The sequence below is a fragment of the Spea bombifrons genome, chromosome 2 (genome assembly GCF_027358695.1).
Source record: "Spea bombifrons isolate aSpeBom1 chromosome 2, aSpeBom1.2.pri, whole genome shotgun sequence".
NCBI lineage: Eukaryota > Metazoa > Chordata > Amphibia > Anura > Pelobatidae > Spea > Spea bombifrons.
Window position 1 is genome coordinate 108,071,746 of NC_071088.1, and position 24,220 is coordinate 108,095,965.

The window sequence follows — 24,220 nt, forward strand, 5'->3', positions numbered from 1 at the left end:
TTTTGCAGTCCAATAGCAAGAGAACGTTACCTGACTTACTGCATTGTGCCAACCTTAAAGCTTGGTGGAGGAGGGTTAATGGTATGGGGCTGCTTTTCAGGGGTTGGGCCAGTTCTAGTGATGCGAAATCTTAATGCCTCAGCATACCAAGACATTTTGGACAATGCTATGCTTCGAACTTTGTGGGGACAGTTTGGGGAAGACCCTTTTCTATTCCAGCATGACTGACCCCACTGCACAAAGCAAGGTCCATAAATAGATGGTTGGATGAGTTTGGTGTGAAACAACTTAACTGTCCCGCAGAAAGCCCTGACCTCAACCTCATCCAACACCTTTGTGGTGAACTGAAACGGAGATTGCAACCCAGGCCTTCTCATCCAACATCAGTGCCTGACCTCATCAATGCTCTACTAGATGAATGGGCAGAAATTCCCACGGAAACGCTCTTGTGGAAAGCCTTCCCAGAAGAATGGAAGCTGTTATACATAGCTATATAAGGGGGACCAACTACATATTAATGATTATGTATTTAGAATACAATGTCATAAAAGTCCCTGATGATGGTCAGGTGTCCTAATACTTTTGTCCATATAGTGCATCTGCTATACACAATTAACAAAAAGTTAGTAGTTAAAACACATTACATAGGCACCTAATAAGTCAAATATGCTCTCAGGACCTCAAGGTCTCTTCTTCAGAGTGCATCTAAACCATACATTAGAGAAGGACAACTAACCTAGAGAGAGAGGTAATTCCTCAGAGGACACCTAATCCCAATTTATTTTTCCCAGTGAGGACAGCTAAAAGTTAGAGATTACAATCAGAGACAGAGATCTAAACCTTTAGACTGAGGTTCCTGTAACCTTAAGAAATAGCATTCTGTCTTTGGGTAAAGAGTACATATGTGATTCATTCTATACACAGATAAAGCGTACAGCACATTCATAAAGAATTTAAAACGTTAAAGATGTTTGTAACTATAGTATATGTGTGTGTGTATATATATATATATATATATATATATATATATATATATATATATATATATCATAGTATATGTATTTACATTTGTCCCAGGTGGTAATGAAACCACATTACATTACCATTAATGTATCATATCTAAATGATTCTACATAGCCATGACCATATCATATATAGAATGCATCTTGTAAACATATTATTTAATGGGGTCTGCAATATTAGTCTCCTAACCCATGCTGCAAGTAGAAATAAATATAGATATTAGGGCTGCAACTAACGATTATTTTAATAATCGATTAATCGGCCGATTATTTTTTCGATTAATCGATTAATCGGATAAAAAAAAACAATATGCAAATTTTTCGTTTATTTAAAAGAATTTAATGAACTGGATGTTAAAAAACAACTTAAAATTTACATTAACATTCTTATTTTGTTATGATGTAATAAAAAACAATATTTTCAAAGTACAAGAACCCAAACACAATATTTATGAAACAAAATAACCCCAAACATTCTGAAAAGAGGTGGACTATTACTGTTCAAGAAACTTTGCCCCAGCACTTTGCACTTTGCACCCAGCACTTTGCACCCAGCACTTTGCACCCAGCACTTTGCACCCAGCCCTGGCACTTTGCACCCAGCACTTTGCACCCAGCACTTTGCCCCAGCCCTGGCACTTTGCATCCAGCACTTTGCACCCAGCATTCAGCACTTTGCACCAGCACTTTGCACCCAGCCCTGGCACTTTGCACCCAGCACTTTGCACCCAGCCCTGGCACTTTGCACCCAGCACTGGCACTTTGCACCCAGCACTTTGCACTGTGCCCCTGCACCCAGTCTCTAACTCTGCCCTGCACCCAGCCCTGCCCCCACATTCTGCCCTGCCCCCACACTCACACTCTGCCCTGCACCTACTCTGCCCTGCACCCACACTCACACCCTGCCCTGCATCCCCACCCCCACTCTGCCCTGCACCCAGTCTCCCACTCTGCTCTGCACCCACACTCACACCCTGCATCCCCACCCCCACTCTGCCCTGCACCCAGTCTCCTGCCCTGCACCCCCCACCCCCACTCTGCCCTGCACCCCCACCCCCACTCTGCCCTGCACCCCCACCCCCACTCTGCCCTGCACCCACACTCACGAACCGCTCTGTGCGAATGGAGCCACTCGCACAGAGCGAACCGCTCTGTGCGAATGGAGCCACTCGCACAGAGCGAACCGCTCTGTGCGAATGGAGCCACTCGCACAGAGCGAACCGCTCTGTGCGAATGGAGCCACTCGCACAGAGCGAACCGCTCTGTGCGAATGGAGCCACTCGCACAGAGCGAACCGCTCTGTGCGAATGGAGCCACTCGCACAGAGCGAACCGCTCTGTGCGAATGGAGCCACTCGCACAGAGCGAACCGCTCTGTGCGAGTGGAGCCACTCGCACAGAGCGAACCGCTCTGTGCGAGTGGCTCCATTCGCACAGAGCGATTCGCTCTGTGCGAGTGGCTCTGTGCGATCCGTGCACATAGACATGAAGAATACTTACCTCCGGAACGCGTCACATCCGTCACGTAGCTAAAAGAAGGCGGAGACTGCAGAGCGTGTAGCAGAAGCGGGGAACGCTCGCGGAGGTAAGTAAAAGGAGCCGAGTGCTCCAACAACGAATTGATCACTCGATTAATCGATAACGGAAATCGTTATCGATGATTTCCATTATCGATTATTATCGATTTTATCGATTCGTTGTTTCAGCTCTAATAGATATATAATTAATTTATATATTTCTAAAAACATACTTGTTAGGTTGATCAGCTAAATGCACTAAACATGTATACAATTCAAATGCTTTAACTCAATGGCCAGCATGTGAAACTGATGCCGAGTGACATAATTGACCATATTTATAAAAAAAATTGCTGTTAATGGGGCAGTTTTCTTTGGAAAATAGTGAGATGTTCCTGTGGCCTCTCGACATTTATAACTTTGCACCTCAACTGTTTTTTTTTACATGTCCAAATATATATATTGGAAAAGACAGGGCAACACAGACTAGATATCTCTAAAATAAAAACTAAAGCTAATGTAAGGTACCAACAGCACTTAAAGCCAATTCGTAAAGAGTGCCAGAATCCTTATTGTCACTGCAGAGTAAGCATGTTATCACAGGTACAGTATGTGGCAAATAAACAGTTTGTCTCACCTGAGTCTTCCACTCTGACTTTTTTAGTTGGGATGTCACTGCTGTCATCATCCGACATTTCCATTTCTTCCTCCCGGCGGATACCCATGAGCTGTTCACTATGTGCATTCCGGAGTTCCTAAAGCAGATGAAAAAATAATGGAGCCAGTAATATCAATGGATTTTGTTTATAGGTATACAACGTAGAGCATTCATTCAGTAACAGATTACCTTTGGACAACCATTTAATATCGTAACCATCGTAATCTTAAAAACATTTGTAGGTGAACTCATCACAGTATGTAATACCAGCATTACAGTTCAAATGATTGAAAGTGAACAATGTACATTGATCTAATTAACAATATACATCTAATTAACCTTCTCACACATCAAAGTCTACTAAATAACATATCACCCATTGTAGCCAATTCACTATTGGAATGATCCAGTACATGTTTTCATGGACCAAAATAGGGATTTGCATAAAACAAAAAACAGTAACAAAACTGTGACAAAGTATCAGTCAAAATCAAACAGCCAAATAAAACATCAGAAATGTTATTATGGTTTTACAGAATAATCTTCGAATATATCATATGAGAAATAAGGCATTGTTTAATCAGTATGTTTATGAGACACCATCATTAACAATGGAGCTTTACTATTATTCAGCAAAACATTGTCCCGTGTAATACCTATGGCTCCTGTAAACTGCAATGAGTGATCAGAAGGATTTCTTTTTAAGGTGATACTATAGGAATTGTGGATTAGTACTCTAGGTCTGTATTGTCAGGAGCAATACTGTATCCTCTACACAAAGAGTAGATAGTATACTGTAAATGAACCACTTACATGGAGAAGTACAACTTGCTTTATATGAGAGCAGTAAGAAAGAGCGAGCAGATCCTGATGCAAGCTGTCTACAAACTAATGCAACAGGGCAGAGATAATGTAGTGTCTCTCTTTCCTGGTGCAGAGAAACAGAAAAGTTGATACTATCTCATTTGGTCCTAATAATGCTGCCAAGTCTAATGTAGGAATGCAGCGTGCAGCTTTTCACCTTGTTGACATGTAATTTTTCTACTGACAAAGGGTTCAATCCCCAAGGAGGCCTGCAGTTTGGAATCTTTAAAGTCACGTGAAAAGAATACACAATACACTCCACATATAGCTTTCATTATGTGACAAATGTCACAGCAATTCCCATGAAAAATGCAGAAGGTACTCCCACATGAGTTCTGTCTGTTCATCACTGCACATTGCAAGAGATGGCTGTAATGAATGTTCAAAGCCCTATTAAAATGGCATCTCAAAGCAAATAATGAATGGTGCTCTTTACAAAGCAGCTTTCATGCCTCCTTTATCTTGTATAGTGTCTAAAGCCACTCTCAGATATAATGCTCCTAACAGAACAAAGACATGGGGGCGAGGAGATATCGTTACAAATATATTCATATTTTGTTTCCGTGCAAATTAACAGGAATTTACATATCTTTTTGAACAAAATATTGATTCGAAATACTAAACTAAAATCACTGCAATCAAAAGTAATCTATGTGGAATTTGAAATGTGATGTGCTCTGAAAGTTTAAAAATGGAAAATGTCTCCATATATAACAATGGCCACAATGTGCAGACAGAGGCCCGAATTGCATCCATCTTATTTACTGCATCTATGAAGGGGCGAGATTTTTTTGTATTGTTGACAATGGGCATAAACGTTCTTACACAATACAATAAACAATACTTTTAACACTGTTTAAAGAACGGGTCTGACAGATGAAAAATAATTTTTCTACTTGAGCATTAAATACCATGCTGTATATAATCATTTAGGTTTACTTTTATCTCCTACTGTTCCGGTAAACCTTTATTTTATCTGCAGGCTTGGAGGCTGCCATTTTTATAGGTCATGTGATATATTTTATTCAGAGTGTCCAGCTAAGCAATTAACAACAACTAATGGGCCATTGCACTGTTTGCTGTAGACAGTATGAAAAGGAATTGGGGTGTTTGTCTAGTAGATTGGGCTATTGGGCAAAGATAAAAGAGCTAAAACACGTAAACAGTACTGTGCAAAAGTTTTAGGCTGGTGTGAAAAAATGCTGTAAAGTAAGAATGTTTTAAAAATAGACATGTTATTTTTATCATTTAACAAAATGCAAGGTGTGTAAACAGAATAAAAATCTATATCACCGCCACAACTCCGAAACTTAGGGAAGCCACATGGTTCTACTGGTTGTACTCTTTCATTGGGAACGACGCATAGTTGCCTTCTACTGTTTGATTGCTCCACAGGTCGATGTATTTTCTTTACACATTGTTGGGACTGTTGCAGCTCATTCGGAGTTGTTTCCCTTATGCACTCCAATTTGATATTGCTTTTTGTAATACTACTCGATGACTTCTTTGAGCCACTCTCCGTGAATGTACTATGTACCTTGATTTATGGTTATTTATGGATTTATAGTTTTGAAAAAAAAAAATCTAAAACAAATAAATATGTGACTACATTTTGCCTTCAAAACCGTATTAATTAGAGTTTGTGCATACCTGGGAACTTTTTAGCTCGGGCTACCAGGAGCCTTCCCTTAAGGGACGGGGGCCAGGACTGCCCACTGACATCCCGGGAAACACCCCCATTTAAAGGTGATATGGGCGGGGATCAGGGGGATGTCAAGACTACCACAGATATAGTGGTCTTCCCTTCAGACTTAGGTAAATCGGTGATGAAATCCATGAGGTTGTTTTCTCTTATACATTGCAATATGGACCTGACATAAGCACAATGATCCATCAGAATCTTAGAACAGATCAGAATGTCATCAAGACAGACAATATCATATGATAACAACATGTCACTGAATATCATTTACAAAGTTCAAAAACAGTGCAGAATGCAGCTATAAAGAAGTCAGCCCATGGCAAAGCTTCTTATTTCCAACGTTTAATAATAAATGCCACTTGGATTGAATGAGAGGAGAAGAAGCCCTCGCTAAAGAAACCCCGCTCTTTAGATTTTAGATTGGAAGGGTGCGTAAATAATAGGGAGTATATCCCTTTAATTGGCAACTTGCAGCTGCTGACTGTACCAAATGGCCATCTTGGATGCAGCTGAACTTCAAGGAGATGGTGTCAAAGAGCTCTGTCTCTGCCGCCAGGAGTCTCCTCATAGAGTCCCTTCGACGTGCCTCAGAAAATGCAGCAGCAGAAGAAAGAGGTGAGGGGATGACACAAATACCCTGACTTTATGCAAGTTTACCTAAAAGAATTGATGTTTTGAAGGCAAAGGGCGGTCATACCATATATTGATTTGATATAGATTTTTCTTCTGTTCACTCACTTTGCATTTTTGTTAAATAATAAAAATAAACTATTGATATTTATTTTTGAAAACATTCTTCTGCCTTAAGCGTTTGCACAATACTGTAAATGTAGCTACCTGAAGATTATATTCAGCAAAAACTGTAAATTCAAATAACAATGACAATTTATTTGAGAATACTTTGACTTCAATCAACAGATCAGTGGTTTGTGTACTTACACTTGCTTATTGTGTACCTATAGTGTAACTGACAATGTGTTATATGACCAGAACTGTAAAGAAAAGAGCCTATGCATTTAGAGCAAGGTATATGCACTAAAAGTTGCTGCAGAAAGGGTACGTGGTATCTTATGACACATTGCATGATATGACATAATTCCACATATTATTTAGACTTGTATAACATATACAGTGGCAAGAAAAAGTAAGTGAACCATTTGGAATTACCAGCAAGTATGTATTAACATGTCTTAAATATAATATGATTATCATCTATGTTACAATAACATTCTTAACATTACAAGACATTCTTATCTAATAAAACACACAAGAAAGTATGTGAACCCCTAGGCTAATCACTTCAACAAAAGCTAATTGGAGTAAGGTGTTAGCAAACCTGGAGTCAAATCAATAAAACGGAATTGGTGGTATATTTTAGAGCTACTTTGACATAAAAAAAAACCTCAAATTGTTTATAGGTGGAGATGATTTAGCACTGTAGCTACTCTCTATATAAATGGGTGCCTAGCCAAGAAAACTCAAAGGGCACAACATAGAATGCTCATTGAGGTAAAAAAGAACCCTAGAGTAACAGTTAAAGGCTTGAAGGAATCACTGGAACTGGTTAACATCTCTGTTCATTAGCCCACCATATGCAAAACAGGCATTGAGTCCATGGCAGGACACCACAGAGGAATTTAACATCACTGTTTGCACCATGAAGCTATACAATGCTACTGGGAAAATGCTTTATGGACTGATGAAACTAAGGTTGAATCTTTGGGGAAGAACACACGTATAGTGTAAAAAAGGGCACCGCATACCCACATGAAAACAAGGTGCTTGTTTGAGCCTACTGCTGCCAAAGGAGGTTTGACCAGTTATTAAATCCAAGGGTTCACTTACTTTTTTCCACCAACACTGTGAATGCTTAATCGATGTGTTCAATAAAGGTATGAAAGATTATAATTGCTTCTGTGTTATTAGCTTAAGCAAAACATTGGGTTTGTCTATACTTGTGACTTAGATGTAGATCAGATCACAGTTTATAAATTATAATTCTAATAAAAAAAAAAAAAAAAAACTCTTTCTTGTCACTGTAGCCTCACCTTGACATGAAAAAAAATTGAAAGACTCAACTGGCTATATGGAGTTTATGTTCATAGTATTAATAGGTTATAAAAGTGATAATCACATTATGTAGTGGTTTATGCATACAGATTTGTAAGATAGTTGATCTAGGATTAAAAGCTACCCATAAAAAGGTGTGCTGTTCATAACTGTGTAAATTAGAAATCTGGTGATAAATACTATTTCAAGTATTTAGAAAGGGATAATGAAACTGGCTTGTTAGCTTATTATTTTGAAAATATAGTACATGAAAATATGAAGTGTATGAAAATGGATATAAATGATTTGTTCAAGATAAGATGGTGTCTTTAGTGGAAGATGATAGATCTATATTTTTGTCATATAGAGAAAATCAATATATAATTTATTAAAGATATTCCCTGCCATGTCAACCGATCACACCATATACATACACATTAAAATTAATTTTCATTCCATATGCTGTGTGCGCGTTATTTCATATTTTAGCATAAACTGACTGATGAAAACTTCAAAACCTGCCTTTCAGTCTTTTTATAGTGTATACTATTAGTTAATAAATATGTATATTCATTATATCATTCAATAGTATTCAAAGTTCCAATATCAAAGCAAAATCAATGCTCTTTAACATACATAGTGTCACGTCCTTCCCAGGCTGCGGAGCTGCATATCTCGCTCTTGTTTCAATCCATTCCTGGATTTCCTTTTGCTTTGTTCTGATCTCCAATTCCTTGCTTCTGCTTCAGCTCTTTGCTTTTGCTTTGTATCCTTTATAAGGTGTGCCCCACCTACGTGTTCTGTTTGTCTCAGTCTGCAGTCTAAAGGTATGTCTCAGTGCTATGTGTTTGGTTTACATGTTTGGTTTCTTTGTCAGCAGGGATTAGCGTTAGGACCCACCGTCATTGGAGTACTTTGGCGTAGTGGTGGGCTAAGCATACTACGGCCATATGATGTGACGGAATCTCCAATAGTTATCATTTAGTCCTAGGCTAGTTTCTGTATTTATGTGTGTCCTGTCCTGTATCCCCGGCAGCGGGGTGTCCTGTACTGTATCCCCGGCAGCGGGGTGTCCTGTCCTGTTTCCCCAGCAGCGGGGTGTCCTGTCTTGTTCCCTGATGTGCCCTGTATTATGTATATCTTGACTGGTTATGTTTATTCCTTGTCTTGTTCACTGTTGTGCCCTGTAACATGTATATCTTGTCTTTCATGTTTCTTGCCTGGTCTCCCTATCCCTTGCTTGTTATGTTTCTGCTATATCCTTTGCTTAGCTTCCATACTCCCAGCCTGCAGCATCCTGCCCGTGATTCCAGTGATATGTTTCATGCCTGCTTCAGGGTGCCTGCAGGATATCACTTTGTTTCCTTTTGGACTACATCTGCTGCTATGTCAGGGTGCTGGTATGTGGCTGCACAACCCTAGGTGCTCAACACCCGGGTGAGTGCGGTCGCCCTGCAACCAGGCCCTGTCCAACTCCGCTGCTGCACCGTAACTCCTGCCCATAATCTTTGGGCGCGCTGGGTCCTTTCAGTCATCAGCATGGACCCAGTTCGTGACACATAGTTTCTTACATCCTACTGCAAAGCCCTAGTTGCTTGACAACCTATTACATGCTTAGACTGTATGTATTATATGAGTATGAGAATATAATTTTATGTAGGACTTTTACCCCTGTACAAAAATATCCAGCATCCTAATTAATTGTAACATAACCCATTTATTTCTAACAGGCATGGAGTACACAACAGAGAGAGGTGTAAGTAGGAAAAACAGTTCAAACAATTACTAGCCTTCAATGTGTGCGACCAATGCATTTACATGGGAGGGAAGGCCGATTTTACTTAAATCAAAAACAAAACACAGCAGTTAAAATCAAAAGATGTTGTACTTACTTGCTGTACTCCAGGTTCATATTTAAAGCATTTGCTGAGTAAGAAACTGAAATTGGGTGACCATAATAAAAAAGTAAAGAGGATAACAAAAAGTACTGAAATTTATTAATGTGACAAACAGCATGCATTTACAAACATATGTAGATGGAGTACGCTCCAAAAAGTGGGATCACAGGTGTAAATCATGCTGACCACAAGCTTTAAAGGTACAATCTTACTACTGTGGGGATAGATACCATCTTAGAGGTGGTCTCCTCTACCAGCACCAATACCTTAATCAAAATAAACTATAGGACCCTTCCTCCATGTATACATTCCATGAATACTTCCAGCGATCTTGCAGTCACAGTACTATTTCATTCTCCAAAGATGCGTGCCTGCGGAGCCAAGGATTTAACTGTTTTCCATGTTTAAGATAATCTTAGGATTGGTTTAATAAATTGGTTAGAAATAGAGATTTTTTTGTGTGTAGATAAGATTGCATCTTTAATAATTTGCCCGTGCTTTTAATGAAGCGCTTTGAAGGTTTCAAAGCACAGTATTCTATAAAATTCAAAAACATTCATTCAGAATGTTCACCTTACATAGACAGTGAAAATAAGTGGTGGCAAATGAAACACAAACCTGTTGAAGAACGTTGTGGTTTCTTCTAGTCCATCCACCGTACCACAGAAATCTTTTATTTTACATACAAAACTGTGTGCAGCATTGAGTAAATGCCAATAAAACCCACCTTTTTTGTTTTCCTACCGAAGCACATACATAGACATTCATTCCAGAAATATACAATCACTTTTTTTTTTTTTTTTTTTACTGATGAGACTGATGAAAGGAAAGAAAGAAGCACCCACCTCACAATGCTTTCGCCAAATGTCAATATTCTTGCGTTGAGCTTTCGAGAAATGGTCCCATGCTTTTTGTCTGCTGGAAGCGTTGAAAACGGCCACAATCTGCTCAACTTTAGTGAACAAGGAAGTCAAACAAGACAAGCAATTTATGTTGTGGTCATTCCAGAAAAAAAGAAAAAGAAAAAGAAAGGCACATGGTTTCTATGGATATAATGTCCATGGACATCATCCATAGTTCCCCATTTATGTGCCTTTTGTACTTACATGAGATTAATGCTGTCCCCCTCAAGCGTCCAATACTTTCATTTACAACAACGTACAAATTTCACACTAAAACCGGTGATTAGCAGATGACTTGTGAATGAATCACCATTCAATAACAATCATGTATTGACAACTAGTGTGGAAGGTTTGTTACAGTCACACAGTCATGGCACATGATCTTCATGTTACGCTGTTCTTACAGTATAAACTAAATACATCATTTCTAGAATACACTTTGCTTGTGGCCAATAGAAAGCTTGTTTAGGCACCAAATCTTGTAGGGAAACAAATATGAACATGGTTATTAGCGAGACCAGTCAATGGACACACCAGTCTCCGTTTTGTATTTTATTTAACTATATTAAAGTCCCACACACACAGTCATGGTTCCGCTAAAATAAATGGGAGCCAAGCATTGAGCTAGAATGCATGTAGTTGACTGACCATCAACTCATATGAGAGACAAACTGCTTACTGATTTTAATGCGATCTGAGGTCCCATTAATTTCAATGGAAGCTCAACAGCACACGTAGTATGTACTTAAGTATGCTTCCTGCCTCAATAAATGGGGAAAAATTAAAATGACTGGATTTTTATTCTCTAGCTCCGATAAAATGAGAACGCATACACTGATTTGCATGTGCCCCCCCCCCTTAAAATAATCCATATGGCACTAGTCCATGAGGGGTGTCAACAGGTGACACAAGCTAAAATCTTTATATGTATATAAAAATTAATTAACACATTTAAATATTGTATAACCTAAGGAAACGTCTATTTTAGGACCGATGCAAAATCAGCGCTAAAAGGAGAACAGTTGAATTCATGAGAAAGTTTATTCCAACAATACAAATGTCCTTCAGAGATATAACATAATCCACCTTATGTAAGCACAGCCGTTGTGCAGGATGTGAATGGTATTTTGAGATTTCCAATATGTTTTAACGTTTACCTGTTTAGCTGATTTGAGAATCTGCAATTTAATCAGTGGTATGGGCATACTGATTTTTTTTTTTTTTTTACATTTGTCCAGGACCCTGTCTGAATTACGCAGATGTTACACCTACACTATTTCCATTTATCGTACATTTCAGAGGGACCAGTTACTGCCTTCAATTACAGAGGCATAGAATATGTAAATCTTGTAATTTTGCTTACTTGCGCTCCAATAGTTCCCACTTGGATGTACACTGGTATATTTACATACAATATTAATAGCAGGAGGAAGCGGGCAGTAGCACGTTATCTAGTAGGCACAAAATAATCACTTCTGAGAGGACACCATGATTCAAGGTCATTTCCAAGGCAATTCTTAACTCCTAGCAACTAAAACATGTTAACCCTTAAAACCATAATCCATATATTAAGCCACAAGTGTGTATGTGTGTGTGTATATATATATACACACATATACACTTGTGGCTTAATAAATGGATTATGGTTTTAAGGGTTAACATGTTTTAGTTGCTAGGACTAATATATATATATATATATATATATATATATATATATATACACAGTGAAGGAAAAAAGTATTTGATCCCCTGCTGATTTTGTATGTTTGCCCACTGACATGATCAGTTTATAATTTTAATGGTAGGTTTATTTGAACAGTGAGAGACTAACGCATTTCAAATAAGTTATAAATTGATGTGCATTTTACTCAGTGAAATAAGTATTTGACCCCTTTACAAAACATGACTTAGTACTTAGTGGCAAAACCCTTGTTGGCAATCACAGAGGTCAGACGTTTCTTGTAGTTGGCCATCAGGTTTGCACACGTCTCAGGAGGGATTTTGTCCCACTCCTCTTTGCAGATCCTTTCCAAGTCATTAAGGTTTCGGGGCTGACGTTTGCCACTCCAGGACCTTAATTTGCTTCTTCCTCAGACACTCCTTTGTTGCCTTGGCCATGTGTTTTGGGTCATTGTCATGCTGGAATACCCATCCATGACCCATTTTAAATGCCCTGGCCGAGGGAAGGAGGTTCTCACCCAAGGTATGACGGTACATGGCCCCATCCATCGTCCCTTTGATGCGGTGAAGTTGTCCTGTCCCCTTAGCAGCAAAACACCCCCAAAACATAATGTTTCCACCTCCATGTTTGACGGTGGGGATGGTGTTCTTGGGGTCATAGGCAGCATTCCTCCTCCTCCAAAGTTGAGTTGATGCCAAATAGCTTGATTTTTCTCTCATCTGACCACAAAACTTTCACCCAGTTCTCCTCTGAATCATTCAGATGTTCATTGGCAAACTTCAGACGGGCCTTTACATGCGCTTTCTTGAGCAGGGGGAACTTGCGGGTGCTGCAGGATTTCAGTCCTTCACGGCGTAGTGTGTTACCAATTGTTTTCTTGGTGACTATGGTCCCAGCTGCCTTGAGATCATTGACAAGATCCTCCTGTGTAGTTCTAGGCTGATTCCCCACCATTCTCATAATCATTGAAACTCCATAAGGTGAGATATTGCATGGAGATCCAGACCGAGGGAGATTGACAGTTATTTTGTGTTTCTTCCATTTGCGAATGATCGGACCAACTATTGTCACCTTCTCACCAAGCTGCTTGGCGATGGTCTTGTAGCCCATTCCAGCCCTATGTAGGTCTACACTCTTATCCCTGACATCCTTGGACAGCTCTTTGGTATTGGCCATGGTGGAGAGTTTGGAATCTGCTTGATTGCTTCTGTGGACAGGTATCTTTTATACAGATAACAAGCTGAGATTAAGAGCACTCCCTTTAAGTGTTCCTAATCTCACCTCTATACCTGTATAGAAGACACCTGGGAGCCAAACATCTTGCTGATTGATAGGGGATCAAATACTTATTTTACTGAGCACAAAGCAAATCATTTTTTTACTTATTTGAAATGCTTTATTCTGGATTTTTTTTGTTGTTGTTCTGTCTCTCAATTATTCAAATAATAATAAAATTATAGACTGATCATGCCTTTGTCAGGGGGCAAACATCCAAAATCAGCAGGGGATCAAATCATTTTTTCCTTCACTGTATATATATATATATATATATATATATATATATATATATATATATATATACACACCGTATATATTCTTATATATTTTCTTTTCTCAGCTAAAACTAAATAAGTATTTATTATTTTCTACCTGAACAGTTGAATGAGATTTGGCTATATTTTCTAACTAACATTTACGTGCACCTTCACACACTTCAGAAGATTTGCACAGCTGATATAAACTGTTAATACTGCCATGTTTGTGCTTTGCAAATTGGATAATGCAATTATGAGACTCCCTAGCTACAAAGCGACAAGTGGGAAACAGTTCTTCAACACCTCTCCCTATATAACGATAGGGTAAGAGGATGACAGCCTCCACCTATTGAGAGCATCGCGACCTTCACTACCACTAAAACTCCTTGTACCTGCTACTGTTTTTATTATTAATGATGAATGTTTAGTTTTCATAATTTTCTAAATAGTTGTTACTTAACCAGAGAACGGTGCCCCTATCAAAAGCAACAAGATAGCTCATAGCTATATTCTTATGTCATCTGGCAAATATCAGAAAAATTATAGTTATGTACATTAAAAAGAATTGCTGACAAAACTGCACATTTTGTAAAGATCTGATAAGCTTTACATGATTTATAATTATCATTTTTAATTTAAGCTTTAAGGTATTAAATCGGGGAGGAAAGCTAGGTTAATAACTATAGGGCAGTGAAATACACCACATGGCTTCTTTTCATTCCAAGCTCAGCCACAGCAGGATCATCTGAGGTCATCTCTATACTGCCAGCACTAGAAAACTACACATTTTCTGCATGAGATCATTTCTGGCTGCTAGGTCCCATTTTAGATTTGGTTCCTCAGATTACAATCCTGCCCAGTGAAGAAACTAATACTTATAAACTTACTGTGAAAGCATGGATGAATATCTCAGCAACTGCAAGCACTAGGAAGAAAAGCATGCATCGGTAGAGGAGCAGTCAGGCATCATATATTTTAAACCTCATTCGAAGAGACAGCAACAGAGGTTTTAACCATTGGAATGATCCTCGTATATAAACGGCAGTCTTGTTACATGTAGCCACAAAGGGAATCTTAAGAATGGCCTTCATTTATTTATAAATTTACACAACTAGACAAACCCATATTGAATAGGTCTGCTCAGGCTGGCACCATTATACTTAAGAACTGTGTCAGAGGCTCTGGAAATCATAGCTCATTACCAGGTCCCTAGGGCACTCACTAACTCTACCTTCTCTACCCTCACGTCTCCATTGAGGAGCAGTCCTAAAAAAAAATTCCAAGTGTGTTCAATATACGTAGCTGAATAGAAATGTCCAGAAAGAATGAGGAAGTCAAATGAAGGATGCTGCATTTCTGTGTTTGTCATTGACCTTTCTGTGCCTTTCTGTGTTTGTCAAGAAAAACAAACGGTTCCTGCATTATTCTTGACATCCTGTCTTTTTGAGACCTGATTATGTTGAAGTGTCAATTCTCTGTTCTGCTGGTGGGTATCCCTGATTTCTCAGGCAATAAAAAGGGAGCCCCACCAAGACATCATGCAGGTTAAGATAGAAAGCAAGACATTTTCAAAGCATCCCAGCATCAGTGCTCAAGAACAACCAACCAACGCATGTATTCTGTTACTCTTGAGGCGCTATACCCCATTATTCACAAATTTGATTGAAAAAAACCCACTGAATCTCGGACCATGTTTTGTAAAACAGAAAATAGCTACAACATTTTGCATCCTCACAAATATGTGTGAAAAATCCCCTGACTTTAAAAGAGCAGTTCCGTCCACTGACACTTTGTCATTAGAAAAAAAATATATTTATTCATGTAAAAGTAATGATAGGTAATGAAAAAGCTTTCTTTTTTAAAAAAAAAAAACCCAAACCATTAGCGAAAAATCATAAAAACAACAAAACTGCTTAGGTTTTTTGCTTAACAAGATTGAGAGTGTATTAAAGTCTACTACTTCAAAGTTGTACTATTTTATAGAAGTGGTGCTTTATTATTGTTGATTCTTGCCACCATTTTTAAATTAAAGCTATATATAATGCTATATATATATATATATATATATATATATATATATATATATATATAATGTGCAGAAAATTTTGTATCCTACTTGTGTAGGTTTTCTCCTTTATAAGTGTAATTCATCTCATTTTTAGCATGGTGATGAATGAAGGCCAAGCCAACTGCTAAATCTGGTAGCAAATAAGGCAGAATCCAACTTAAATAATACTGCAGCCGGCAAAAACAACAGGGAGTGGGTTACCTTTATCTGGCAACTGGAGCCAAAACAAACAACCATGGACTTTGGGAGGCAAAGGTGCTTGACTACATTTCTGTGCTACATCCCAGCTAGAATAGATTTCAGCTTAAACAGGATAGATAGAATACGAAGGGCATCTGCAGAGTCTCTTTATGGTTTTTTTTTCCTTCCAATACTTTTCTTTATTCTTTCCTCAGCGCTGGAGCTAATTGGACCTCCTGTTTCTCACTTTTCTTTAATCTATTGAAAATACAGCTGCTATAATTACCTTGCAGCTTATCCTTGACTGTTACATCCAGATAAATGACATGCTTAGGATTCCTGCATTACTTCACACTAAAATACCGTTCTTTCAAAGCTTAAACCACAACTAAATTCTTCTCTGAGCTGGCCTCTTTTTCGTACTATGTAAACATTTGAAGGACCCAGCAAGAACATGCGTTTTCACAGTTATGTTTATCAACATGTATTTTAATGCGCACGATAAACCAAAATATACCAATACAATTGTATGGGGTATTTCCTGGGGTGTGCAGAGATGGGTACATTGGTCTAAGGTGCAAGAATCCAATGACTTGAGGCTAACTTAAAAAAAAAAAAAAAAAGTTTACATAAGCAGCTGTTTTTCCAACATATACCGTATGTCCCTGGAGCCACAACAACTTATTCTTCTGGGACAAAATGATAAGTAAGTAGAACAAAAAAAATTATATTTTTGAATAGGCAAGAGAGGAAAAAACTAGCTGATGTAACAGTTATTGGGAAAAGAGGAAACTGGAGGAAAAAAAACCTGAAGGGACCCAAGAACCAAGGAGCAGCACTCCATAACTCCCCAACCTCAAGTTTATGTTACAAATAACCTGAAGCCAAACAGCATAGATTAAATAAATAGCCTCCCCCTCCCAAAAACTTTATATACTCCTTGAATGAGGAAGAAAATGGAAATTAGACTAAAAGTGCATAAAATAAAGGTTTGGGTGTTCAAGAAGTACAGATACAGCCTCAAAGGCAGCTTCTACATGACGAGCTTACGTTACTCAGTTGGACAATCCCAAATACTTTCCATCTCTGGTAAGACAATCATGTTTACAGCTGCAGAAGCACATGTAGTACATGAGCAGATAAAACAGCTGCTAAGGGGTCCCAAATGGTCTAAGGGGCCCCCTAAGAGGATGAAGAGAAAAAACCTTTGCAGTTATGACACGTATTCCTTGTAAAGTTATATCATAACAAGGCATAGTTTATTTAAAATGCTAGTATAACATATACATACCTGGAAATACCTGGCTACCGGAAACGCTCCCTCCTGAAGGGGCAGGGCTAGCAATGCATGGGGGTGTGGTCAGAGATAAAATGGGCCGGGCAAGCCACAGACGCGGGCGAATGAAAACTTAGGGTCAAACCCTGAGCATTCCCAGTTATGAACAATCAATTTTTATGCTGTATAAAAGCAATCCTCGTTTTGTGACGTGAATCCTAGAAAGTCTCTGAACCTTCTATGCGTATCACATCAACAGATTGTTTTTTATATGAAAAGCAAGTTTATACCCCATGAGTATGTTTGCCCTGTTTCTAAGTTTCCATTCACAGATTTAACTGAGAATCTATTAAAATGTAATTGTGAGTTATAGCAAACCAAAGCAATGGATTTTCAACAATGGTTAAATGACACCAGGCTAAATCTGTTATTAGCCCATAATGCGACATAACATTCATTCAGCAGGTTAGGTTGACATCAAATGCTATTCCCAACAGCAAAATACTACTGGTGATACACATCTAGAGGCAGATTATTGGGTAATCATAGCTATGGGTGAATTAGGTACTAGTGTACTAGACAATACCAGCAAAAAGCAAACTTATATAAGGTTTAAAAGAGGATGAGCATATAACTATAAATGTACATCTTATAAATCCTTAATAAAATCTCACTTGGTATATGGAGTATAAAATGAGCACCAGTTCATAAAAAGGCAATTACACTGATAAACAAAGGATTCAGCAGTGGGGATATCTAATTTCACAATGGGGACCCCTTAAAAGTTCTGTTCAACCTACTCTGCTGTATATTATATTCTACACGCATACTTGGAAGCTTTTCAAGTTTGACCAAGAGTCCCTAAGTAAAGCCCCGTTTCCCAGGGTCGGTTTTTCTTTTCTCCATTCTCAGCAGCGGCATGTGGCCATGTCTACTCTCACCTTCCCATGATCCCCACCACATCCCCTTTCTCTGTTCTCTGCTCCGCTAGCCCTCGCCTTCATGCAAAGCCAAAGCCCGGAAAAAGAAGAGCGCCAGGTAGCTCGTGCTGGGATAAGCAAATATGATTTTTAAAGAGTTAGCGTTGTTTTTAGGTCTTTAAAACCTTTGAAAATTATATGACAGATCTACCAGTTATTTAGCCCTATAAAGCCAAGTACATAAATTAAAAAAAAAAAAGACATGGACATACTGTATAGAAAAAAGAACATTGGACATTTATCTACCCTACAAAAAGAAAATTATAAAGTAACACCAGAATAACTGCGTGCTTTGTTTGTTTGATGTTGCGATGGTCTAATTTATCATTTTCAAATAACTTTTCGATACAGAAAAATAAAAATGTGATGTATTTCGTATGGTCTCAGCACAGTCCAATAAATCAATACAACGCTCAGACTGCTCTAAACTATGTGAGTCAGATGTTCTTTAGCCTTATTAGTGTAAAAGCATAGCATCTAAAGGCACGATCCCTAGACTGCATTCAAAGCATTATAATATTGATCTAACGTCAGCTGGGAAATTAAGATACCACTCCTAGAATGTTAGAGGCCACATGAATCTAGAACAGCGGTATTGAGCCTAAAATAGACTGCAAAATACCATAAATCTACCAAGTTTTATTATAGCAATTAAAGGCATGCTCCTTTCCAAAGGTGTTGTGTCTCATTTACTTTCTATGAAGTATATTTGCCGCATACACGTTTTATAAAGACACACAGGGTATGGATTACATTCGCTGCCCTAGGTGATTTAAAGTAAAGTCAAGAGGCTACACAAATATTGCTCACCTTCTACACGTCGATCTTCCCGTTCCAGACTCAAACATATTAAAATTACTTACCACAAGAACTTAGGGAGCTCAAATAAAAAGGTACTTACATTGAGTTAGAATCCCCAGGAGTGCGGTTTTAAACGTCTCTTTGGCCTGCTCCAGTTTTTCTTCATGGGAAGCCTTCTCGTTCATAAGACGTCGAACGTGACTGTTTGCAGACTGCACCATGGAATAGAACTGGTTTGCGGATCTTCGATTTACCTCTCCTCGCTCGATCCACGTGAGAAGGACCGCGGTGGCCTCTGAAAACTTATTGTCATCTAAACGACAAAGAACCATTCTAATTACATTTCATTACTTACATTTTGCAAAGCCAATTAGCAAATAAAGACTATGACTTTTTTTCTGGCAGGTTTACCAGATATGGAAAGCCTTCTATCAATGAAGCTGAGTATACCTGACATTAAACAAAAAACGTATAAACAAAGCTGGGCAGCATTCTAGTTAACCAGGGCAAAGTTAAAGAGGACCTGTCCTTTTTTGCATTTGACCGTTATACAAACAAAACAAACCCAGGTAAACGCTGTTTACAGATTAAAATATAGATTAAAGGAAGCAATGTGCACGAATAAAAAAAAAACTACTTTAGATGTATAATATGGGGAAAAGTATATTAACGTCCTGTTCTCTAGATCTGCAAGATAATTCCTCCTTATTAAATTATATCTCCTCTATTGTTAAGTTGATGATTTTTGTTGATCGGTACAAGCAGCCTTCGTAAAATGCGGAGGAGAAGGGTGAAAACGTCAGAATAAGAAATTGATCAGTTAAAGCTGACTCTGCTACAGGCTGTTACTTATCTCAGTTTTCCTGAGATTACATTTTAAATGAGATATCTCCAAAACAAAAATCAATTAACAAGGTAACACAAGACATATGTAGTTAATTACTATAAAAGCTATGACAGTGACAGTTCTCCTTTAAGTATCAGTATTACAGGTATTTATTAGAAAAAAAAAACCTTATATACATTTATACGGTTAAATCCTCAACAATTCAGACAAACGGATTACAATTTCACTTCATGGAAACCCATGTGCCTATGATCCAGGGTGCTGCTATAGGAAAACAGATCTAAAATACAAAGGGACACCCTATCCCATTTGATGTAGGTAAAATATATATATCAGAATAACGGTAAACGTTAAAAACATTTAGATGTAAACCTTAAACGGCTGCATTTTACAAAAGTGTCATGTGGTTCAGTACAGCCAGAAATCTTGTTGTTACCTTAATGAGTTATTGTCATCTTTATTGTCTTTATAACACATTCCATACCAATGTCATGTTTCCCGTACTTAGATCAGATAGAAGATGAGATCACACAGGAAAAATATAACAAATGTCCACTATGTATATGCCCTCTCACTTATGTTAACATTCTTTAATATTCAATACTCTCTAACCTTACATTTAGTTGCCTTAACAAAATGATTATGATACATTTAATCTCTCCCATAATAGTGTCACAAGGCTTAATTAAATTTCAGGATCCGTGAAACTGCAAAGCTGACAAATGTACCACCAAAGATTCAAAAAAGGTATTTTGTCGCATTTTGTATCAGCCTTTACCTTTATTACAGTAACTTATATGTAAAAAATCTAGTCAATTTAAAAAAAAAATATTTGTATATATTAGACATAAATGAAATGGTCTACTTTTAGATAGCACTAGATTTAATAAATAGGATACCTTCACAAGAGAAAGAATCAGTTACTCTATGTACATGTTTCATGTTGGTGAGCAGGATCGTTGCTCTGCACATGCTAGTGACCCAAGCAATGCTAGGGTCACGAGGAGGCTATGTGAGATCTGCTGCAGCAGCACTGATCTCTATTGCTTTTTTTACTTTCCTGGGCAGCTAACTGGGGCAGTGGCCAAAAAATCAGTGGAAACCAGGACTGTTGGGAGATATTCAGCTCAATTTCTGGGATATTATATGTAGAGTCTAAGGGAATCAATGGCACCAAAGTTTGCTGTTTGTATGATTAGTTTGTTGTTCTTGGTAGTCAAATAGGCAATATTTCTATTCCCCAGTATAAATCTTATATATTGAAGTTGTCAGCACCCAATGCTCCAAAGTAATAACATATCACGTTTAACAGAGATCCCTGAAAGAGCTCCACCGAACCACTCTCAGACCCATATAGACCAAATGCAGAAGACACTGTTTGAGACAGCAGTGATTCTTTAAAACTGTAGATGTCCAGCCAGACTTTCTCAAACAGCAAGGAGAAAATCATCCAGGGCGTCAAAATGAACCTTAAAATGCCAATGTGTTGGTGCTCATAAATGCTAATTTAGAGTTTGTTACAAACAGCATTCTATGGACAGATGAGTGAAAAGTTGATGTTCTTGGGTGACAAGGGCCATCTTATACTTGTCAAAAGGCAAATATATTCTATATTTAGAACCTCGTGAGGCTGAGATCTGACTGGAAGGGAGTATATCACATGGAAGGAGATGAATTAAGCTGATGTTAACGGGCCACACACCTATTACATGAATTAAAGTGCATAGGATAGCTGGAGTGTCCCTTTAACTCTATTTTCTTTAAAACTAAACTAATTATTCCAAACCCAGGGTTCCATTCCAGGCAGTCTCACCTTGATTCCATACCGTCTCCCCCTGTTTATTGTCCTCTCTCTTTCCCACAGTACACCACAAATCAAATGTCTCCTTTTCTTCATCACCTACCTTACATCTTCTCCTATATCGAACCCCATTAAGTTTTCAATTTTTTCTTTTCCACTTATGCTGTGCCTTTTCTCCCTTGTCTTCCCTCTTTTCTTCTTCCGCTTTTTAGTCTATATAGTTTTTTTCCTCTGCCTTGGCTAACTGCTTATTCTATCAATCTTCAATTCTAATTTTCCTGTTCCATTGCCGTCATTCCTCTTTTAACCAAGCTTCTTTTATTTATCATGTAACAATGTTATTCAGCTTATTTTGCGCTCTCCCTCTCTATCTCTGCCCTACCAATTGTGTTTATTACAAACCAACAGTATTATCTTCTAGAAATGAACATAATAAACGATACTGTGCTGCAGTAGAAAATTCTGAATTTATGCAGGCATTGTCAAGCATGCTGAAAAATGTAATGTTCTTTAAACCCATTTACACCATTAGATTTTGAATATTTAAAGTTTTTAACATGTGTGAGAAGGAATGTTTATACTTGAATAACAGATAATCTATGTGATAATTACTAAGTTTTCTCACCTTAATGAATGTAAGGAATCATTAATAGATTAGTGATGCTCTCTATTGGAGGTGCTAAGAGCGAAGACAACACATAATACGTAAAGAAAATACTCTCAGCCGTGAGAGAACTGACAATCACAAAGACAGAAAATTTTAGTTTTGGCCAGACAGATGGATCAGCTAATAGGCCGAAAAACTGTATGCATAATTCAGGACCCAGCTTACTTTATAAAACAAAATAAACCACAGAAATATGTGCATAAATGGGCATTAACACTAATGTCTAGTGATTGTCAAAGTTCAAACCACATCAGAGTAGTGAACAAAGCTGTATTGGAAAAAAGTCCTTCGATTTAAGTTAAAATCTTATTTTTTATTGATTCCAATAGACATCAGAAAAATATGGTTTAGTGAATGTTCTAGCATTATTCCTAACTTTTTGATGTAGTTCTAGCATATTCCTAACTTTTTGATGTAGAATGAATAGAGTGTATTTCTACCTTCTGCAAGAAGCTAAGCAGTTGTTATAATTGTTATTGTTGTTGTGATAATTCCTTTTGCATAATATTTTTTCTTTATTATGTATACACATTCACATCTAAACCCCCAGTGCCCATTCAAGCTGATTTTTTTTATTCATTGTTCTCAACTACATTTATGGACCTGGTGGATCATTGCTTTTTTATAGGAATTATTTGGAATAGCCATTTTTTGCCTCTGTCTCTTACATTGAAAGTCTTATCCATAACTCCTTTTTTCTAAAAATAGCTTAGCAAATGCTCTCCATAAAACCTATTTTTTTGTGAATAATTGGCATAATGGTTATACACCCCCCGTATCTTTCCACAGCTTTTATTGCTATAAAAATGTAAGATGGAATCTAAACTTCTATTGTGTAACCACAATGCTGTAGACTATCTTATCTTGCAATCTCCAGAAAGCTTAAATCTCCAGCTAAATACTGGAAATGGAACCAAGAAATCTAAGTCTATTATCCATCATTGGCATTCTAAAAACATGCCTCAAAATGCTACATCCACAAGGCAGTTTCTTCTTATACCATGGTTTCTACCAGCATGGATTGTGTTTTGTAGCCTGCTGGGCTGATCTATAAACATAATAGAGACGGTTACAAGATCATTATAAACGGCTACTTTATTTGTACATCTCTGAATTCAGATACCAATTTACATCTCTGAAAAAATGGTCAGATAGGACACCTACCGGCTGTTAATGTGATGCCTAACACTGGTCCCTTAGAGGCTACATGGTCCTTGGCCATAGTTCCATAGAAGGTGCTGGCTGGACTGCACAGGTTATTGGCAAGCATGCTACAGTTCAAATACGGTATATAGTTGTAGACTGAGCGAAGGGGCATTACATGCACAGTAAAAAAGCAACTCATTTTAGATTATGCTCATCAGTTAGGGACCTCTTCTATTTGATCTAGAGCAGTATCTGCCATTCAAAGTTTATTTCATGAGGCAATTGCAGCATCAATGCCAGGGTCCCATCTGCTTTCTACATCCTCAGAGCTCGCAATGTTTGTCAGCCATGAGTATCACAGTGTCCCACAGTCCTAAAAATCACAATGTGTGTATATAAGACATAGATAATGGTCATAACTTAATGGCCATAAAAACTACATTGTGTGAATTAAGTATATTCTTCTTCTTCTTAATATGTCAGCCGCAAAATCATATTAAAATCTTGGTAAAGTATGCCAACAACCCATGCCTTTAACTACAGACTCCCAAAAACAATGGTCTTTGGGTAATGCAAAATTTGGAAGATATATGAGAAATGTTAATTTCCAATGGTGGCAGAAAGATT

At 37.9% G+C, this 24,220-nt stretch overlaps 1 protein-coding gene across 2 annotated transcripts in view; it reads right to left on the reverse strand.

Annotated features, from left to right (window-relative positions):
- ENOX1 (ecto-NOX disulfide-thiol exchanger 1) overlaps positions 1-24,220 on the reverse strand; it is a 112,269-nt gene that overhangs the window by 37,206 nt on the left and 50,843 nt on the right. For both annotated transcript variants that reach the window (XM_053455476.1, XM_053455475.1), the window contains exons 7-9: positions 19,233-19,445; positions 10,555-10,661; positions 3,176-3,293 (exon numbers count right to left, since the gene is read on the reverse strand). In XM_053455476.1, the coding sequence (XP_053311451.1) occupies positions 3,176-3,293; positions 10,555-10,661; positions 19,233-19,445 (438 nt within the window). The remainder of the gene's footprint in view (positions 1-3,175; positions 3,294-10,554; positions 10,662-19,232; positions 19,446-24,220) is intronic.